General features: G+C 38.7%; 1 protein-coding gene across 1 annotated transcript; it reads left to right on the plus strand.

Moving 5' to 3' along the window:
* The first annotated feature begins 147 nt into the window (after positions 1 to 147).
* Thap12 (THAP domain containing 12) lies at positions 148 to 20234 on the plus strand. The gene is made up of 5 exons (XM_042688400.1): positions 148 to 376; positions 10064 to 10184; positions 12304 to 12411; positions 14820 to 14856; positions 16998 to 20234. Exons 1-5 carry the CDS (start codon positions 288 to 290, stop codon positions 18926 to 18928), a joined length of 2286 nt encoding a protein of 761 aa, XP_042544334.1. The 5' UTR covers positions 148 to 287; the 3' UTR covers positions 18929 to 20234.
* The last annotated feature ends 74 nt before the right edge of the window (positions 20235 to 20308 follow it).

Consider the following 20308-nt stretch of genomic DNA (forward strand, 5'->3'; position numbering starts at 1 on the left):
AGGCGGCAGCGTCCCGGGCGGGCGGGAGGTGCACCAGCGGCGACGGCGGCGGCGGTGGCGGTAAATCCTCCCGGCCGCTCACAGCACTGTGGAGCTGCGTCCCCAGCCCGGCCTCGGACCGCGCGCCCCTCCTGCCCCTCGCGGCTGCTCACGCGCCGCCCCTCCCCGCGCGTCGCCCTGCCGAGCCTGCCGGCCGGCCCGGCTCCCCTCCCCGGCCCCGACGGGCGGGCCGACGGCCCCGAGGCGGCGGGGAGGGGAGAGCGGGACCGGCCGGCGGGCGAGCGACGATGCCGAACTTCTGCGCGGCCCCCAACTGTACGCGGAAGAGCACGCAGTCCGACCTGGCCTTCTTCAGGTTCCCGCGGGACCCGGCCAGGTAAGGGCGCGTCGGAGCCGGCCGCGGGGCCCAGGGCGCCGGGCGCGCTGCCGGCCGCAGGCTGGAGCAGAGGGGCGTGGGGAGCGGCTGGGAGCACGTGCGCCCGCGGGGGGACCCGCGGCCAGGCTGCCTCCCGGAATGTGAAGCCGCTGGGGGGACGCGGTGGGCTCCGGTCCTGGTTCTCTGGCGCTGTGACTTCGGGGCGCCGTTCTTCTCCCCCCCCGGCCTCAGTTTCCTCAGCTGTCAAAGAAGGACTTGGAATCCAGCATTGTGGTCTTCAGGGCCTGGCGCTGCCCCCTCCCCCCGGACGGTGTTTCTGTCTGCAGCCGGGCTGCCTGCCTTCATCTCAAGTCTGGTCACAGCTGCCGCCTCCCTCCGACTTGTCATTTACACAGTGCTCAAATTCAGGCCTTGACCGTTACTCATCAGCCTTGGTTATTGTGAGGATAACGGAGGGGGACACTTGTGAGGTCGTGGGAATCGATGTGAAAATGAGTGAGATAGTTTCCTAGGAGCGAATTCGGAGCATAGAGGCTTTTACTTTAACAAAATCACTGGCTGGTTATTAAATGCAGGGAAGCAAAAGTGAAAGCGGGAAGATCAATGAAAGATTAGTGCAGTAATCAAGATTAGTAGAAGAGGAGGTGTAAATTGTTGCATTTCAGATAAGGTTTGAAGGTGAGGCCAACAATTCACTGAAGAGTTTTAGATGTGGATTGTAAGAGAAAAAGGAGTGAAAAATGGCTCCTAAGATTTTTTAAGTAAGCTTTACTGAGATAAACTGAGAAAAGCGGGCTCGGTGAAATGATGTTTGCAATTTGATCTAGGACATGTAACATTTGAAGGGTTTGATGGACTCTCAAAAATAGATGTCTTTTTTCATACAATATACAGAAATGGATTTAAAATATCCTATAGTTAGGCAGATGACCTCAAGATAATACTGAAACACAGTGAAAGGAAAACAGTTGATTGTCATCAAAACTACTTTTGTGTATCAAAAGATATACCAAGAGAGTAGAAAAGCATGAACGCAATGTTTGCAAATAATACAACTTGATAATGATCTAGTCAATATATAAAAATATGTATATTTATATAAAGACTTCTTACAGTTAAGGGGAAGATAACTTAGTGACTCACAGCACATGAAAAAATGCCCCACATCATTAGTTGTTAAGATAGTTCAAAATCAGAACCAAAAACAGAATTACCATATCACCCAGTAGTCCCTTAGGTGTACATCCAAAAGCATTGTAAACAGGTACTAATAGAAAAAACAAATGTATAGATATTCATAGCACTACTCTCAATAGTCAAAAGATGGAAATTGTCCAAATGTCTATTAACAGATAAATGGATAAACAGAATGTATACTAATACAATAGAATGTTCTAAAAAAAAAATGAAGTATCATATGTGCTACACTATATGAAATATCCAGAATAGAGCAATCCATAGATAGATTGGTGGTTGCCTGGGGCTAGAAGAAAGGAGTAACAGGGAACACTGATTAAGGAATACAGGTCATTTCTGTCCATTTATAGTTGAGTGCCCTTTTCATCATCCTGGGGAGATGCATGGCCTATATCTACTCAGGCTGCGATCTGGAGGATTGCTGTTTAAAACAGTGTGGTTGGAAAAAACCCACTAGACTCCATCTCTAACCAGCAAAAAGATGAATTAAAGGCATGGCTTAGGCAGTAGTGCAGCAGCTAAGCAAGCAGAGTGAGCTTGAGGCCCTGAGTTCAAACTACAGTACTAACAAAAACAAAAAGTTGAAAGTGTGGGATTTGGGTATCATCATAGTTCTTACTAGTTTGGGGCCCTTTTTTGTGTACCTCTCTGGGTTTTGAACTCAGGGCCAAGGTTCTGTCCCTGAGATTCTTTTTCTCTAGGTTAGTGCTTTACCATTTGAGCCACAGGGCCATTTCCAACTTCTTTGAGTATTGGAGAGAAGAATCTCACAGACTTTCCTGCTTGAGCCGGCTTTGATCCACAATCTTCAGATCTTAGCCTCCTGGTATCTAGAATTATAGGTGTGAGCCACCAGCACCTGGCATAATGTGCCTTTTTAAAGTGAAATATTATAAGGGTTAACTCAACTTAGGGCCATGCATGGAAGTCATTCATACCTAAAATTGGTCGTTGGTTACCAACCTATCCTCGGGTGGCTTGCCTAATAAAAAGTCCTGGTGGAAACATGTGGGCAACTTACTCATTCCCAAATCAGGTAAAAATTACTTGTGGAGCTAATTAATTGCACCCAGAGTAAGTTGAGCAATTGAAGCTCTTTTCCTCCTTAGGCAATTAATGCTACCTCAACCTTAAGAGTGAAGACTTCCAAGGTTCTTTTTATTTCTTTTCTTGGTGCTGGTCCTTTGAGGCTAGACACTGTCTCTGAGATTTTGTGCTTAAGGCCAGCACCCTACCACTTTTAGCCACAGCTCCATTTCTGGGTTTTTAGTAGTTTATTGGAAATAGAGTCACAAACTTGCCTGCCCTGCTGATTTCAAACTGCAATCCTTAGATCTCAGCTCCTCAGGTGCTAGGATTACAGGCATGAGGCATGGTATCCTGCTCTTCCAAGGTTCTTTGGTAGATTTAATCAAGATTATTTGAAATTTGTTCTGTCTTGTAAAATGACAAACAATAGCCTTTATGGGGATTTATGAACATCTTTGTCTTAGTCCATGTGGGCTGCTGGAACAAAATAGCTTAGACAGGGTAATTTATCAATAACAGGACTTTAATTTCTCATAGTTTTGGATGCTGGGAATTCTGAAGCCAGGTCTTCGACAGATTTGGTGTCTAGCCAGAGGATTTGTTCTTAGCTTCATAAAGTACCTTCTTGCTGTTTCCTCACATGGCAGAAGAGGAAACAAAATCTCTTGGGCCTTGTTTTTTTGGTTTTTTTGGCTGGTCCTAGAGCTTGAACTTTGGGCTTAGACACTGTCCCCGAGCTCTTTTGGCTCAAGACTATCACTCTACCACTTGAGCCACAGCACCACTTCTGGCTTTTTCTTTGATTAATTGGAGATAAGAGTCTCATAGACTTTCCTGCCCAGATTGGCTTTGAACTGAGATCCTCAGATCTCAGCCTCCTGAGTAGCTAAAATTACAGGCATGAGCCACTAGAGCCTGACACTTTGGCATCTTTTATACAAGTATTAAACCCATTTTAAAGGACTCTTCCCTTTTGACCTAGTCTCCCTGCAGATGTCCCACTTCCCAACACCATTGCACTGAGAATTAAGTCTCAACATGTGAGTTGGGAGGTGGGGAGACACATTCAGATCATAGCCGTTCCCAAGGCCCTTTAAGAGAATTTGCAGTGTTGAAGCTATTTTCATAACAGCACTGATGTTATTTTTTTTTTAATATGTGTCCTTTCAGGAGTATATAGGGTGAGATTGGCTGGGGTGGGGTGGGATAGAAACATTAAAGCATCATTGCTCAGATAATTTGAATATTGTGTTTTTTAGAGTTAAAAAATATATATGATCAGATCTGGTTGTTTGGTAGACATCTTCTCAAAAATAAATGAAGTAAGCCTGTTGCTTTTTTTTTTTTTTTTAGACAAGATCTTGTCATGTAGGCTGACGTAAACTCAGTCTTGCTTCTTCAACCACCAAATGCTGGGATTACAAGCAGTTCCACCATACCCAGCTAATAAGTTTATCACTTAAGGAAAATAACTAACATTGTAGAATTGAGGTGAAAATTACAATGTTGGAAAATTGATATATGCTATCACGAACTTGACAACTCTAATCCTAAATAATTTTCTGATGAAGTCATGGACAACATTGAATCTAATAATTTTTTTTTTTTTTTGGTCCGGTCATGGGGCCTGAACTCTGGGTCTGGGCGCTGTCCCTCAGCTCTTCAGCTCAAGGCTAGCACTCTACCACTTGAGCCACAGCGCCACTTCTGGCTTTTTTCTTTTTGCTTATGTGGTGCTGAGGAATCGAACCCAGGGCCTCAGGCATGCAAGGCAAGTGCTCTACCACTGAGCCACCTTCCCAGCCCTAATAATTTTTATGTTGTATGTAATGTTAACCATTGGATGGTTTGTATATTTAAGTCATTGTTTAAAATAATAATTTATGATTTTATTATTTTTTTTTGGTCAGTTGTGGGGGCTGAACTCTGGGCCTGGGTGCTGTCCCTCAGCTCTTCAGCTCAAGGCTAGCCCCCTACCACTTGAGCCACAGCACCACTTCCAGCTTTTTTCTGTTTATGTGGTGCTGAGGAATCGAACCCAAGGCCTCATGCATGCAAGGCAAGCACTCTACCACTGAGCCAACTTCCCAGACCTAATTTATGATTTTTATAGACACATGAATAGATAAAAAGATCTGTTGAAACTGTAAGATAGAACAATGGAGTTTAATATAACCAAGTGTGAAAAGGCTGATTTTGAAGATACTGTCATTTGTGTATTTTGGTGACTATCTAAAATTACATTATAAAGGGGAATATATGTGTATGTTTATGTCTTCATTTTGTGCCATTTCTAGGGGCTTGAACTGAGGGTCTGGGTGCTGTCCTTAAGCCTTTTTTTTTTTTTTTTAAGACTAGCTATCTACCCCTTGAGCCACAGCTCCACTTCTAACTTTTTGGTGGTTAATTTGAGATGTCTCATGGACTTTCCTGTTTAGGCTGGCTTTGAAAAGCAATCCTCAGATCTCAGCTTCCTAAGTAATTAAGATTACAGGTGTAAGCCACTGGTGCCCTGTGGGAAATGTGCTTTAATAGTCTTAAACTGGCTGAAACTGTCGGGCTGGATTTATGGCAACTGAGTAAATACAAAAGCAGATATGAGAATCCCACTTTTTTTCTGTTAAGCTAGACTTTAAAGAGATTTGCAAAGATGAAAACTGTCATTTCTTGTTAAGCATTGTTTATTTTGAAAATGCATTTTTCATTAGAATATTATGTTAATGGACAGTGATGTTGCTTTTTTTTTTTTTTTTTTTTTTGGTCAATCATGGAGATTGAACTCAGGACCTAGACGCTGTCCTAGAGCTTTTGTGATCAAGGCCAGCACTCTACCACTTTGAGCCACAGCTCTACTTTTGGTTTTCTTGGTGATTAATTGGAGATAAGAATCTTAACAGCCTTTCCTGCCCTGGGCTGGCTTTGAACTACAATCCCTCCTGAGTAGCTAGGATTACAGGTGTGAGCCACTGGGGCTGGCCAATGTTGCTGTTGTTTAATGAATTAAATAAAAGATTGTTCAGGAGAGAGAGAGAGAGAGATTCAGGATATCACTCTACAAAAGGAAAAGGCTAGTCTAGAGTACATGGAACAGAGAATAACAAGGGAGAGACATGGGTAAAAATCTGAGAGATATGTAAGTGTGTACTCTATATATGTATATAAATAACATCCATACATGCATAGAAGAAAGTTACTTGTTTTCATAGATAACTTAAATCTTATTGATGCAAAAACATACATACACTGGTCAGAAATCATAAATGTATATGAAGCACATTGGGTTTTCAGTGACATGTGAATGAAATTTTTGAAAAACACTGTTAGCATCCCAACCTCCTTTTCATACCTCCATTGCCTTCCCAGTCATTATCCCACTGCCCTCAATAGTGTGACTTCAAATACCTTATATTAGTTAAGTTTTGGAGGTAGGGGGAAGAATGAGGGGAATCTTGAATGTGACCTAGACCTCAGAAACTACTTTGTACTACTCTCAGGTGTTAATTCTCCCTAATGTATCTACTGTTCTATCACTATATTGAGGAGTCTCAAGATCAGTCCCTATTTAGAAGTTCACTAGGACTCCAAGACTCCTTATCTAGTTGCATTCAAAGCTAAGCTGTATCATAGCAATGTAGTAAAGTTACATATACCTGGATTGTCAGGGGAGGGAATCGGGGAGTTAAGAGATATTCATTATACACTCTACCTCCTGTCACACTTAGCCCATTTTTTCCTCAGCAATGAAAATGGAGCTGCCATTAGAGACCCAGAACCCAGGGTTTTTAATTGGGGCCTACTCAGCTAGGCAGTTTCTGCCTAGCATGTACTAAAACTTCACATTCCCAGAAGGAAGCAGTTGTTCAATATTGTCTATACAGTCTAGGTACAGTGAGCTACCTTACCAGTCAGGAAATATTTTATGACTGTGTAGGAAACCATGTACCAGCCAAGTTCTCAGACATCTTCCAAAGGCTCTTAACAAAAAGGCCTTTCCAAGGATACCAATTTCAAGCCTCATGTGTTAGCTCTTTATTTTTTTAGTATCTTTTAAAAAATATTTTTATTATCTTTAAGTAGTTGTACATGGGACTTCCATTCATGTGTTAACTCTTCAACTGAACAAAACCATTGCTTCATTTGGCTGTTCTTGAATTTCATATAATAAGAATCATAAAACATTTTCTCTTGGCTTCTTCATTTTACGTATTTTTGAGCCCATAGGTAGTTTGTTATTTCCATGGCAGATAGGATTCCATTGAACACTACTACTTACCTTTTCTACTATGAGGGGCAAAGTGGATTTACCTCTACAACATTTACTATTATCTCTTCTGCACTGTAGTTATTCTTCTGGGTGTATAGTAATGTTTTGTTATGGTGTTAATTAGTATTTAGTTGATAAGAATGGGCTTTAAAATATTTTTCCCAAAAGACCATTTCAATGATCTTTTTATATTTTTAAGTACCTGTTCAGATTCTTTGCCCATTTTTATATTGAGTTGTCTAATTTATTTGTAGGAGTTTTTCATACATATATTTCAGATGAGTTCATCATTGGATGGATAGGTATAATGCAAATATCTTCCCTTTTTAAGTTTAAATAGTTGTTTTGTTTCTGCTTAAGGTTAGTGCTGTGTACCATTTGAGCTACAGTTCTATTTCTGGCAGACAATCTCTTGGATTTGTCTGCTTGAATTGGCTTTGAACTTTTAATCTCATATCTCAGCCTCCTGATTAACTAGGGTTATAGGCATGAGTCACCAGCGCCCAGATGGTACTGGTTTCTTTCAGTGAAGGAAAATTGCTGGTCTTTTCTGCACTTTTTTTTTTGTCGGTTGTGGGGCTTGAACTCTGGGGCTGGGCGCTGTCCCTCAGCTCTTCAGCTCAAGGCAAGCACTCTACCACTTGAGCTACAGCGCCACTTCCAGTTTTCTGGTGGTTTACTGGAGATAGGAGTCTCACAGTCTTTCCTGCCCAGACTGGCTTTGAACCGCGATCCTCAGGTCTCAGCCTCCTGAGTAGCTAGAATTACAGGCATGAGCCACCGGTGCCCGCCTTCTGCACTGTCTTTTAAAGGCTTTATTATTTTGTATTTATTTTAAAACTCTGATCACTTCGAATTTATTTTCATCTTCATAATTATATGTAACTGACCATGTTTATTGAAGAAAATCCATTTTCACTGCTTGTATTTTGTTTCATTGTTCTATCCTTGGACAATAGTAAATTTGCTTTTTTCTTCTTTTTTTTTTTGGCAGCATTAAGGTTTGAACTCAGGACCTCACACTTGCTAATCAGGCATTTGAACCACACCTTTACCTTACTTTATAAGGCTTTCAACTTAATTTCCTTTCTTGTTTGTCTTAACTATTTTGGGGCCTTTGAATGTCTGTATAAAAAGTTGTAGAATTTTCTCTCAGCCCTCCCCCAATTTTGTCCCTTCTTTTTTTCTCCTACACACATATGTTCACTCATGAACATACTGGGATTATTTTGAATTAATAAATCAATTTGGGAAGAATTGATGCATCCTTTGAAAGAGATCTTATATGTTTCTCACTAGATTTATTTCTAAGATATTTGGTATGGAAATATATAGGTATAATTAGTTGGCCTGTCCCATAATCAACCTGTTGCTTTTGGAATTAGTTGTTAGTAGTATCAAAATCCATTTTAACTTAGTTCAGAGGTAGTAGTCTATGTAGAAGATCTCCAGAGATTAAGAATTTAAAAACTGTAGTAATTAACTGTAGTAGTATAGCATGATTTATAGTAAGACAGGTTTAATACTTAATATTTGGATTTTGAAACATGAGGTGTTTAACTGTAAAATGCTAAGACGCATCATTACTGAGCAGTATAATACTTCTTGGTTAAATGAAATGTATAGTTTACATGTGTGATTGTAGCTTAAAAATTATATATATATATATATATATATCACCATGATTTTACATATTTAGCATAGAGGAAATGAATGTAAGAGTACAAATAGGGGTGGACAATAGTGTTAAGACATGAGAAAGTATACTATTATATAATTATAGATAAATATATTCAAATTTGTGACTATCCATTGAGTGAAGAGAGTATCTACTTGTGACTTTTCGCTAATCAGCATTTCTGTGCCTTGGTTTCTTCATCTGTAGAGGTCAGATAATAATATCCACCTTTAGAGAGGACTTGACTAGTTTCTTAGCTCTTATGTGCTTAGTAAGCATTATTATCATTATTTTTCTGAGTAAATTTAAACACCAAGAGTGTATGCATTCACTATCAATATTGTGTATTAGATATGTAAACAGCCTGCATTCCTAGAGCTTGCAGTCTCATTTGTATATTTATAATTGTAGGTAATAAATAATATTTATGATGAGTAAATGAATATAGCCTTCATGCTTTCACCAGAAACTCTAGTCATTAGTATAACTCTACCTGCTAATTATCTGCAATGATGGTATTGCTTCATTTGATTATTCCCATGAACAGATTCCCTGAGGGGAAGTTAGCATGATGGCTTTATGGGTTGTGAAACATTTCACTTGTTCTGCTGATCATTGAGTTCTTTCTGGTGCTGGGATGACCTGGGAGTTGAGATACAAGTTTAAGTTCTAGTTTTGCTACTGATTTTATACATACTTTCAGCAAGTTTTACTAACTTTGTCTGAAATTAAAGAGTTTATATTGAAAGAATTGTAAGGTTTCTTCTAAATCTCATTTTGCTATTCATCAGCTTCTCCAAATTGTTTTAAGGAAAAGAATCCATTGCAGAAATTTACCTAGTTTTTATGCATGTATGTATATGTTTGTATAATCATAGGATTTTGAACTTGGGGTTTTGCTCTTAAACAAGTGCTCATTTAAGCTGACTTCAAGCCCTTTGTTAGTTATTTTTCAGATAGGGTCTTAAATTATTTCTTTTACTCATGTTTTTGTTTTTTTATTAGCTTATATCTCTTATGTTGGAGGGGGGGGAATCATTGTTATATCTCCACACATTTACACTGTGTTCCAAACAATTTCATCCTCTCAGCATGCACTTAGGACTTTTGCTTGGAACTGTCCTTAACCTTGATCCTCTTTACCTATGCCTCAGTTATACCTGGGAGGTATAGCTAGAACCTTGGACCTAGGACCATCATACCTAGCTTATTCATTGAGATAAGAGTTTGCTCACTTTTTGTCTGTGCTAACTTGAACCTTGAATGTCCTGATTTCTGCCTCTTGTAAAGCTGGGTTTATATGTGTGCTCCTGGCTGTTTTGTTCTCTCTCTCTCTCTCTCTCTCTCTCTCTCTCTCTCTCTCTCTCTCTCTTTCTTTGACAAACTCTTGCTTGGTGTGTTCTAAGCTTGCCTCAAACTTGTAATTCTCCTTTTACCTCATGCTGGGGTTACAGGTGTGTAATCCAAATCCTGAAATTTAAATGTTGAGCTCATATTCCATATTTGGTTTTGCCTGTAGATGCCAGAAGTGGGTAGAGAATTGTAGAAGAGCAGATTTGGAAGACAAAACACCTGATCAGCTGAATAAACATTATCGACTATGTGCCAAACACTTTGAGACCTCCATGATCTGTAGAACTGTAAGTCATAGAAGGACTCAGCTTTTCTCCCTCCCTCTCTCTGGTTGGAAATGCAAATTTTAATCTATTAATTGAAGGTGTACCTATGTCCTGACACTCTAAAATAAAGATAAATTTGAAACTGAGTATTTACTTTTATTTTGTTCTTTATTTTGTTTTAACCTCCTATTCTTGATATCCCATTCCCACTCAGAGATAACCATTTTTGAACTGACAAAAAATTCTAGTGATTATAACAGTGTAAGTTTAAGTTAATGTCTTGTGTTTTTATTTAGAGCAGTTTATCTAGAGGTTTTTTTTTTTTTTATGAATGATGTCTTCGTTTAGGAATAATACTCTTTGCCATTTTATAGATTTAGTGTTAGAACCAATACTTTTGTGTGCTACATACAGGAAGAAACAAAATCATACAGATAATGTGAAAACACATTTCTATCAGTAATTTTTTTTTTTTGGTCGGTCGTAGGGCTTGAACTCTGGGCCTGGGCATTGTCCCTCAGCTCTTCAGCTCAAGGTGAGTGCTCTACCACTTGAGCCACAGCACCACTTCTGGTCTTCATATGGTTAATTGGAGAATAAGAGTTTCATGGACTTTCCTGCTCAGGCTGGCTTTGAAGCTCAGTCCTCACATCTCAGCCTCCTGAGTAGCTAGGATTACAGGCATGAGCCACTGGCGCCCAGCTCCATCACTAATTTTTAATTTCATGCCCAAACCTTCCCTTTCTAGACGTCACTTTTTTTTTTTTTTGGTTGGTCCTGGGACCTGAACTCTGGGCCTAGGCACTGTCCCTCAGCTCTTCAGCTCAAGGCTAGTGTTCTACCACTTGAGCCACAAAGCCACTTCCAGCCTTTTCTGCTTATGTGGTGCTGAGGAATCAAACCCAGGGCTTCATGCATGCAAGGCAAGCACTCCACCACTGAGTCACCTTCCCAGCCTCTGTTTGTTGTTGTTTTTTTGGTTGTTTTTGTTTTGTTGTTTTTGTTGATTTGGGTCATGGGGCTTGTCTTGAGCACTAGGCTAGTGCTCTACCATTTGAGCCACAGTGCCACTTCCAGTTTTCTGGTAGCTTATTGGAGAATAAAGCCTGGGCTGGCTTTAAACCTCGATCCTCATATCTCAGCCTCCTGTGTAGCTAGGGTTACAGGAGTGAGCCACCAGCACCCAGCTATGGATCTGTTTTTATATTAGAAAACTTGTAATTTGTGACAATATAATTTAGACTACCAGAGATGATGATGATGATACGAGATGATGATGATGATGCTTCTGCTTCTTTCTTCTTTCTTCTTCTTCTTCTTGCTTAGGACAATGTTGATTTTAAAACATACATAGCCAGGTGCCAGTGGCTTATGCCTATAATCCCAGCTACTCAGGAGGCTGAAATCTGAGGATTGTAGTTTGAAGCCAGCTTGAGCAGGAAAGTCCATGAGACTCTTATCTCTAGTAAACTACTAAAAATCCAGAATTGGAACTGTGGCTCAAGTGGTAGAGCACTAGCCTTGAGCAAAAGAAGCTCAGGGACTTCAAAACTCCTGGCCCAGCACACAAAAAAAGATAAGAATATTATACAAAAATACATATGGTGATATAACGGAAACAGTTATCATTATGATCATTATTGATATGTGAATGTTTTCATTTGGGGAAATAATTATCTCAGTACTTGAATGAACAAAGGAAACAGGTCTAAAATGAGGAGGAAGCACTAGTTAGTCTTTTAGGTGTCATTGGTAGGGACTGGACTAGTTTCCAGATGTTTGGGTTTGGATCCCAATCCAATATTTTTATCTTCACTAAGCCTTGATGTTTCTCAGTAATACTGGCCACAGTGGTGTGAATAGCAGGTAATGAGGGAAGCATTGCTTTAGGACATATAGTAGGGTAGCTTATTGGGAGACCTGCAAGTCCTCTAGACTTGATAGATTCTAGAAGTACAGAATAGATAAAGATTGCCAGAAGGACAAATGCAGAAACAAATAGTAACTGACCTGAACTGACTCCATTCCCAGGAGTAAGATTAAATTTTCAAGCCTATATATTTTAGAGACATAATTGAAATACTGAGGAGTTCACTTTTTGGAAGGATCATTTCTGAATTAACACATTTTTCTTTTGCAGAGTCCTTACAGGACCGTTCTTCGAGATAATGCAATACCAACAATATTTGATCTTACCAGTCATTTGAACAATCCACATAGCAGACATAGAAAACGAATAAAAGAATTGGTATGTCTTTGGACCTTCAATTTTCATAATACTGTGAAATTAAATATAAGCACATCTGTGTTATAAATTGATCTAAGTTATTCTCTGTTTCAAAGATAACATGATGGGAAATGTATGCTGTGCTTATTAACTATCCTGGATATAAGATGATTTGTTTACCTTAGTACTATTCACATTTGGAAAACTCCCTCAAATATAGCCAGTTAATACTTGTTGACTTGGGCCAAAGCGTACTGTTCTTTTCCTTGGGATCGGGGGCAGGGAGAGTTACCTTTGTTTGATAATAAAGGAAATGGAATTGAGGTATAGTTCTAGAATTCAGCACAAAGGGATAAAGTATAAAAGCTGAGACCTAGATAGTTTTTGAAATAAGAATGCTATCCTTATTAAAGGTTTAGAAAAGGCTTTAAAATTAGTATGGCATAATTTATTTGTACTTACATGTTCCTTTGATATCTTTCAGTGCTGATTATTGAAACCTGTTTTTTTTTGCCCTTAGGTAAAAAAATTACTTAGCCCACTTAGTCCATGGTCTTCTATCCTCTTTGCCGCTAGCGAGGCTCTTACTTTCTTTTACTATTTTTATTTCTTCCACTATTACCATTCTTACTCTTTCCCTTCCTGTTTGTACCCATGTCAGTGTATTTAATTTACAGCATATTAATCTACATACTATATATTTTTCTGTGCATATGTGTATGTGTGTATACACCAGAACTGGGACTTGAACTCAGGGCCTCATGCTCTCACTTGGCATGTTCTGCTCAGTATGCACTAGAAATGTTGAAACTATGAGTCACAAAATAAAATAAGTCCTTTTAAGTTGTTGTTTTAGATATTTTGTTATAGAGATACAAAGCTAACTTACTATATATGCTTTATTCAAATTATTTTTTAGTTTTTGCCTAATATTTTTTTTTCTCTTCCAGCATCCTATTTGGATGACATGTTACATTTAGTGATGGCTTTTAGAATCATATAGATTAACTTCTTTTCTCAGTTGTCCTATTTATTTGGTATATCATTTCAGTATGACAGTCTGTTAAGACATCATTATTGATGTTCATCTTGTTCACCTGGCTGAGGAAAAGATTGTCAGATTTCTCCAATTTTCCTTGTTTTTATACTGCTCATTTTGGAAGGAATTTTCTCTAAGAGTCCACTCCCCTAAGCAACTTATCTTAAGTTTTTTGGAATTAAGCTTCTCATCTGCTGGAAGAGAGGATTCAGAATTATTTCGTACATGATATTTATAGCTTTATAATCTCCTACAACTTCATTGGGGTAATTGGACACAAATGTGTGTGTGTGTGTGTGTGTGTGTGTGTGTAAGTAGAATGAGGCATATATCATGAAATAGTTGCCAAAATTAGGTTAATTAATAGTTATCACCTCATCTAATCTGTCCTGTTTACTTTCTTATTCAACCATTTAAGTATGGGTCCATGGAAATTTATTTTATGCTTCAGGTTATAATGCAATACTTTCTCTTGTCTTTCAGACTTTTCTAGGCTTTGATATGGTAAACTCTCAGTGGGCTTTTGTATCTTTTTTGGTATATACACTGTATTTTTTACTTTTTTGTGTGTTTGTGGTTCTACCTTACTTTGTGGTACTAAAAAGAATTGCTCCAAAATCATCTAGTACATTTCTGCTTTGGGGCTGGAATTGCCCATTTCTTTACAGATTAATTTTTTTTTTCTGTTAATAATGGTACAGGAAGACAAGATCTGAGTGTTGGTTGTGTTCATCATTTTTAGGATCTCTCAGCAGATAGCTTTCAAGCACATCAATATATAAAGACATATGTGTATAGATTGACAAGTACATATAACTACATAATTACTGACGTTACATCCATCTAATGTATATTGGTATATGAGACATGTACAGATTGATAAATACATATAATTAATATTACATCTAAATTCATAATGAACATATTTTTTTAAATTATGGTTGGACATGGTAGGTCATTCCTATAACATTAGTTATACAGGAGGCTGAGATTGGGCGGATCACAGTCCAAGACCAGTCTGGGTAGAAAGTTTGTAAGACTCCCATCTTAACCAATAACATGCTAGGCATGGTGGTTCACTCCTGTCATACCAGCTACATGGAAAATAGATAAGAGGACCATGGTCCTCACTGGCCCAGTAGAAAGAAAGACCCTATTTGAAAAACAAAATAAAAAAAACAAAGTAAAAAGAATTGGATATGTGGCTCAAATAGTAAAACACCTGCCTAGCAAATGCAAGGCCCTGATGAGTTCAATCTCAGTACTAGCAAACACAAAGAACTTAGGCTCTTGAATGAGTAAACTTTAGCTCGAAAACAGGCCTTTTGTGATTGTATAATAATATACTAGAGGTCAGCTTTCTTAAAGAATTTTTTTTCTTATTATTTAGAGTGAAGATGAAATCAGGACACTGAAACAGAAAAAAAGTAAGTGATAGTGTTAATGACTGAGCTTCTGAATGTCTTTTTAAAAAGGCCTTGTCCTGGTAAGGACAAATAAATATGTTTTGTATCCAAAACCTAATGTGAGAATGGATGTAAGAGTGGTTGGCTTTGTCCTGTGGCTAGGAACTATGAAAGACTGAATTCTTAGATTATTTTGTCTTTTCGGAGTGCAATTATGCCACACACACTACCACATACAGACAGTGCAGAGTTGACTACTTCCTTCTGGGTGCTCTCTGTGGTAAGAGTGGCAGGTCACAGAATATTCTAGGACAGGGAAGGAAGAGTAGCAGTTTGTGATGCAAAATTAGTTCTTGGTAAATGTTTAAGAAATAAATGTGATACATTGCTCATAGTGGTCATAGTAGTCCTAACTGCAGGTGCTGAGTCACCAAAGGATGAGCACTGGAAATTATTTTGTTCTTGTCAGTTTGACAGGCACTCTTCATTATCTCTTCCTTTTGTTATTAGTAGTCATACAATTCTTGATTAATGCCAAGTCCTTAACATAAATTCATATAAATCTCACAGTCTCTATGTTCAACAATATTGTTTGGCTTCTTTACATATGAGGAAACATGGATTCAGACAAAGAAGGGAGGCAAAAGGTATTCCATGCAGAAATAGGCTGGTGCTAGATTTAGGGAATTATACTTATTTTGGTGTTGGAGTTTCTGGTAACCCATGGTGCTTAGAAAATGAGCCAGAAATTAACTGATTGCAGGCTGCTGGTGGTTGGAACTGTTGAAGGGGTGTAAGTAGGTGATAATGTGGGCCTAGTTTCCATGTTATATGGTTACGTGGAGCACTGTTCAAATCAGGTAGGGAAGGCAGCAATGCAAGGTGAGAGAACTCAGGGAACTTGCATATGAATGACTTCTACATAGAAGGATAACCAAAAGTAGAGGGACTGGCTTTATACTTGATACTATTCTGTGCTCTTTAGTAAACATCTTTATGGAAATATAGAAATGGTAAACTTGGCATGTGTTGATAGCTAGTAATGGAGGAGAGGAAAAATAGGAAGGAAGTGGGGAGGAGGCAAGCAAGCAGGTGTCCAGCATAACCTTGCATTTTGGCTGGGAAAACCTAAAACCGTAGAATACTTGCTTCATTGTGTGTGATGAACAGAGGTGTCATCTGAGCCTAGGGGAGTGTGGGAAGGGTATTCCTCACTTTTTCTGAAGTTCTGAGGACCTGGATCACCTGGAAGCATAGCTTACATGGACTCCAACCAGACTGGACTTAACTTTATATTTGACAGCTTTCTTCTTTTCTCCCTCAGTGCTTTTGCTGGATTACTTTCTGCTATGTGATGTCTTTGCTATGTCTTTCGTATCTGTAAAAGGATAAATTTTTCTGTTCTCCCTCCTTCCAGTGAAACCCTACCATTTTTGATGGCCTGATTGTAGTCTTAGGTTATGAGAACTAGGTTCTAGCCATGACTTCAGATTTAAATTCTTTGCCTGGTGCCACCAGTGATCGATATGACTGTAAACACTTAACCTGTAGATCTTATTTTGGATCACCATCCAAATATGAAGAGATAAGGCTAAGATTTCTAATATACTAATATTAAATTGCAAATTACATGAATCTATATTACATTGGCTTTTGTGTAGCCATCTTATCTCCCATACAAAAGTGTGGCTTAATGGTTTGATAGAAAAATCTTAGAGCTAAACAAGTTTGGATTTGAATTTCACTTCTATCTTTCTTACCCCACTTTGGCAAGTGGGGTCAATAGCATCTGCCTGAAAAAAAAGTAATGTGATGCATATGAAATATTTAATGCCTTAGTTAATGTCACCTATTCACCTTCCTTTTTCTGGGGACATGATTTGTTATTGTTCCGAATAACAGGTGAAATGCCTTAAATTGATATGAAATTATTCCCACTTTATTACTGGATTTTATTTGTAGAACTATATATGTTTATAGTGTTTGTCTTCCACACTAGTGTCTTACTTTAATCTTTCTATCCTGGGATCAATGGCTTATGAATGTTGAATGAATGAGTTTGTGGATTTTAATTGTTTACCTAATCAAAATTGTGAATTTCGTTGTTGTTTTTGTTTAGTTCCTCAAGAGTCTATTTGTCAAATTAACTCTTTGTTTTTCAGTTGATGAAACTTCTGAACAGGAACAAAAACACAAAGAAACAAACAACAGCAATGCTCAGAACCCCAGTGCAGAGGAGGGTGACCAGCAAGATGAAGACATTTTACCTTTAACCCTTGAAGAGAAGGAAAACAAGGAATACCTAAAGTCTCTATTTGAAATTTTGATTCTTATGGGAAAACAAAACATTCCTCTGGACGGGCATGAGGCTGATGAAATCCCAGATGGTCTCTTTACTCCTGATAATTTCCAGGCCCTGCTGGAGTGCCGGATAAATTCTGGTGAGGAAGTCCTGAGAAAGCGCTTCGAGACCACAGCAGTGAACACATTGTTCTGCTCTAAAACACAGCAGAAACAGATGCTAGAGATCTGTGAGAGTTGCATTCGGGAAGAAACCCTCAGGGAAGTAAGAGATTCCCACTTCTTTTCCATTATCACTGATGATGTGGTGGACATAGCAGGAGAAGAGCACCTACCGGTATTGGTAAGGTTTGTTGATGAATCACATAACCTAAGAGAGGAATTCGTGGGCTTTCTGCCTTATGAAGCCGATGCAGAAATTCTGGCAGTGAAATTTCATACTACAATAACTGAGAAGTGGGGACTAAATATGGAGTATTGTCGTGGCCAGGCTTACATTGTGTCTAGTGGATTTTCTTCCAAAATGAAAATTGTTGCTTCAAGACTTTTAGAGAAATATCCTCAAGCTATCTACACACTCTGCTCTTCCTGTGCCTTAAACATGTGGTTGGCAAAGTCAGTCCCTGTCATAGGGGTGTCCGTTGCATTAGGAACAATTGAGGAAATTTGTTCTTTTTTCCATCGATCACCACAACTGCTTTTAGAACTTGACAGTGTAATTTCTGTTCTTTTTCAGAATAGTGAAGAACGAGGCAAGGAACTGAAGGAAATTTGCCATTCTCAGTGGACAGGCAGGCATGATGCTTTTGAAATTTTAGTGGATCTCCTGCAAGCACTTGTTTTGTGTTTAGATGGTATAAATAGTGACACAAATACTAGATGGAACAACTGTATAGCTGGCCGAGCATTTGTTCTCTGTAGTGCAGTGACAGACTTTGATTTCATTGTTACCGTTGTTGTTCTTAAAAATGTCTTATCTTTTACAAGAGCCTTTGGAAAAAATCTCCAGGGACAAACTTCTGATGTCTTCTTTGCAGCCAGTAGCCTGACTGCAGTGCTTCATTCACTCAACGAAGTGATGGAAAACATTGAAGTTTATCATGAGTTTTGGTTTGAGGAAGCCACAAATTTGGCAACCAAGCTTGATATCCAAATGAAACTCCCTGGAAAATTCCGTAGGGCCCAGCAAGGTAATGTGGAATCCCAGCTAACCTCTGAGAGTTACTATAAAGAAACCCTAAGTGTTCCTACAGTGGAGCATATTATTCAGGAACTTAAAGATATATTCTCAGAACAACACCTCAAAGCTCTTAAATGCTTATCTCTGGTTCCCTCAGTCATGGGCCAGCTCAAATTCAACACATCAGAGGAACACCATGCTGACATGTACCGAAGTGACTTACCCAACCCTGATACTCTCTCAGCTGAGCTTCATTGTTGGAGAATTAAGTGGAAACACAGAGGGAAAGATATAGAGCTTCCATCTACTATATATGAAGCCCTCCATCTGCCTGACATCAAGTTTTTTCCTAATGTATATGCCTTGCTAAAGGTCCTATGTATTCTTCCTGTGATGAAGGTTGAAAATGAGCGCTATGAAAATGGACGAAAACGCCTCAAAGCATACTTAAGGAACACTTTAACAGACCAAAGGTCAAGTAACTTGGCTTTGCTTAACATAAATTTTGATATAAAACATGATCTGGATCTAATGGTGGACACATATATCAAACTTTATACAACTAAGTCAGAGCTTCCTACAGATAATTCAGAAACAGTTGAAAATACTTAAAAGGCTTTTAAAATGGGCTTTCTCTTATTTGATATTTGGAAGAAGAGTGGTTTAGGTGTTCAGGCCACATTGCCTCTAGGCCTCCAAATGAATATACTACCCATTGATAATCTGCTTATATAAGTGGCCCCTTTTGAATTTTCATGCTTTGAATACCTGTCTCTTCTTCCAGAAAATGGCATTGGAAGTGCCGTGCTTCGACTCTGAGTGACCTCTGATAGTGTCACTGTGGAACTGTTTTAGTTAAGTCATTTTAGATACATCATTATCACTGTGGATCTAGTTGTCAAGTAGTTACTCATCATTTGATGAAAATGAATTTGAGGAAGTATGGAAAAGGAAGGAATTCATTTTATGAAATGTTAAAATGAAGCTCACCATTGGCTTTTGACTGATAGGAGTTTTAAGTATAATGTTAAAACTCTGTTTTGGCAGCACGGGGTAGATAGAGGCAGGAAGATGTCAAATTCACGACCAGCCTGGGCTACATATGAGATCCTGTCTCAAAGAACCAGGGGCTAGGGATGTAGCTCAGGGGTAGAGCACTTACCTAGCATGCACAAAGCTCTGGGTTCAATGCCCAGCACAAAGGTAAAAAAATCTTAAGGGATAGTTAAGGGAATTACCAGAGAGGGAAATGTGTAAGCTCACCCAAAGGTTTCCATGTAGATTTTTGTCTATCAAGGGAACTCAGAGAAACAAGCCACAGTTGAAGTTTGAATGGAAGAGCTTGCTCTTGCTGCTTTACATCTGATTGTTGCTGTTTACATTCCTTTGTTGAGCCTACATTTTCATAAGCTTTTCAGCAGGTAAATGTTGAACATTTCTGCTTCATGGTCAAGACAGAATCCAAGGCCAGCTACACAGACAACTGACTTGTCTGTTTGCTTCTGTCTTTTTCCGTGATTATATCTACTGCCTCGTCTTGATTTACAAGAAAAACCTACAAAAATAAGTGTTTTGTGGTTTATCTAGAGATAATACAGAAAAAGATTGCTGTTATTTTTGGTGAAGAAAATCAATTTTGTATAGTTTATTTCAATCTAAATAAAATGTGAATTTTGTTTAAAGTTCAAATACTTTTTTCCCCCAGAGCTGAGGACCAAACTCAGGGCCTTTACACTTGCCAGGCAAGTGTTCTTCCACTGAGCTAAATCCCCAGATACATTATTTTTGATGGAGTCAAAACACAGTCTTGTAAATTCTCTTACAATAATCAGTTACACAATTCAAATGAAGTGTTTTGTGGCTTTTTTATATGAAGTGTATTACTCAAGGTATATAAAATATTAAAAGTAAGAGCTTATTACCATTTACCTGGCTTTAAATATTATGTATTCTGTGGCTCCTAATATAAATGGTCTTAAGTTTGTCCTATTA

The sequence above is a fragment of the Dipodomys spectabilis genome, unplaced genomic scaffold (genome assembly GCF_019054845.1).
Source record: "Dipodomys spectabilis isolate Male_0828 unplaced genomic scaffold, ASM1905484v1 ptg000003l, whole genome shotgun sequence".
NCBI lineage: Eukaryota > Metazoa > Chordata > Mammalia > Rodentia > Heteromyidae > Dipodomys > Dipodomys spectabilis.

What these genes read in the sequence shown, in the direction of transcription:
- Thap12 (XM_042688400.1), top strand. Translation starts at nt 288, where the DNA reads ATGCCGAACTTCTGCGCGGCCCCCAACTGTACGCGGAAGAGCACGCAG. An exon ending in GAAAACGAATAAAAGAATTG is followed by an intron (nt 12,412 to 14,819) that starts GTATGTCTTTGG and finishes CTTATTATTTAG; the next exon opens with AGTGAAGATGAAATCAGGAC. An exon ending in GACACTGAAACAGAAAAAAA is followed by an intron (nt 14,857 to 16,997) that starts GTAAGTGATAGT and finishes TTTGTTTTTCAG; the next exon opens with TTGATGAAACTTCTGAACAG.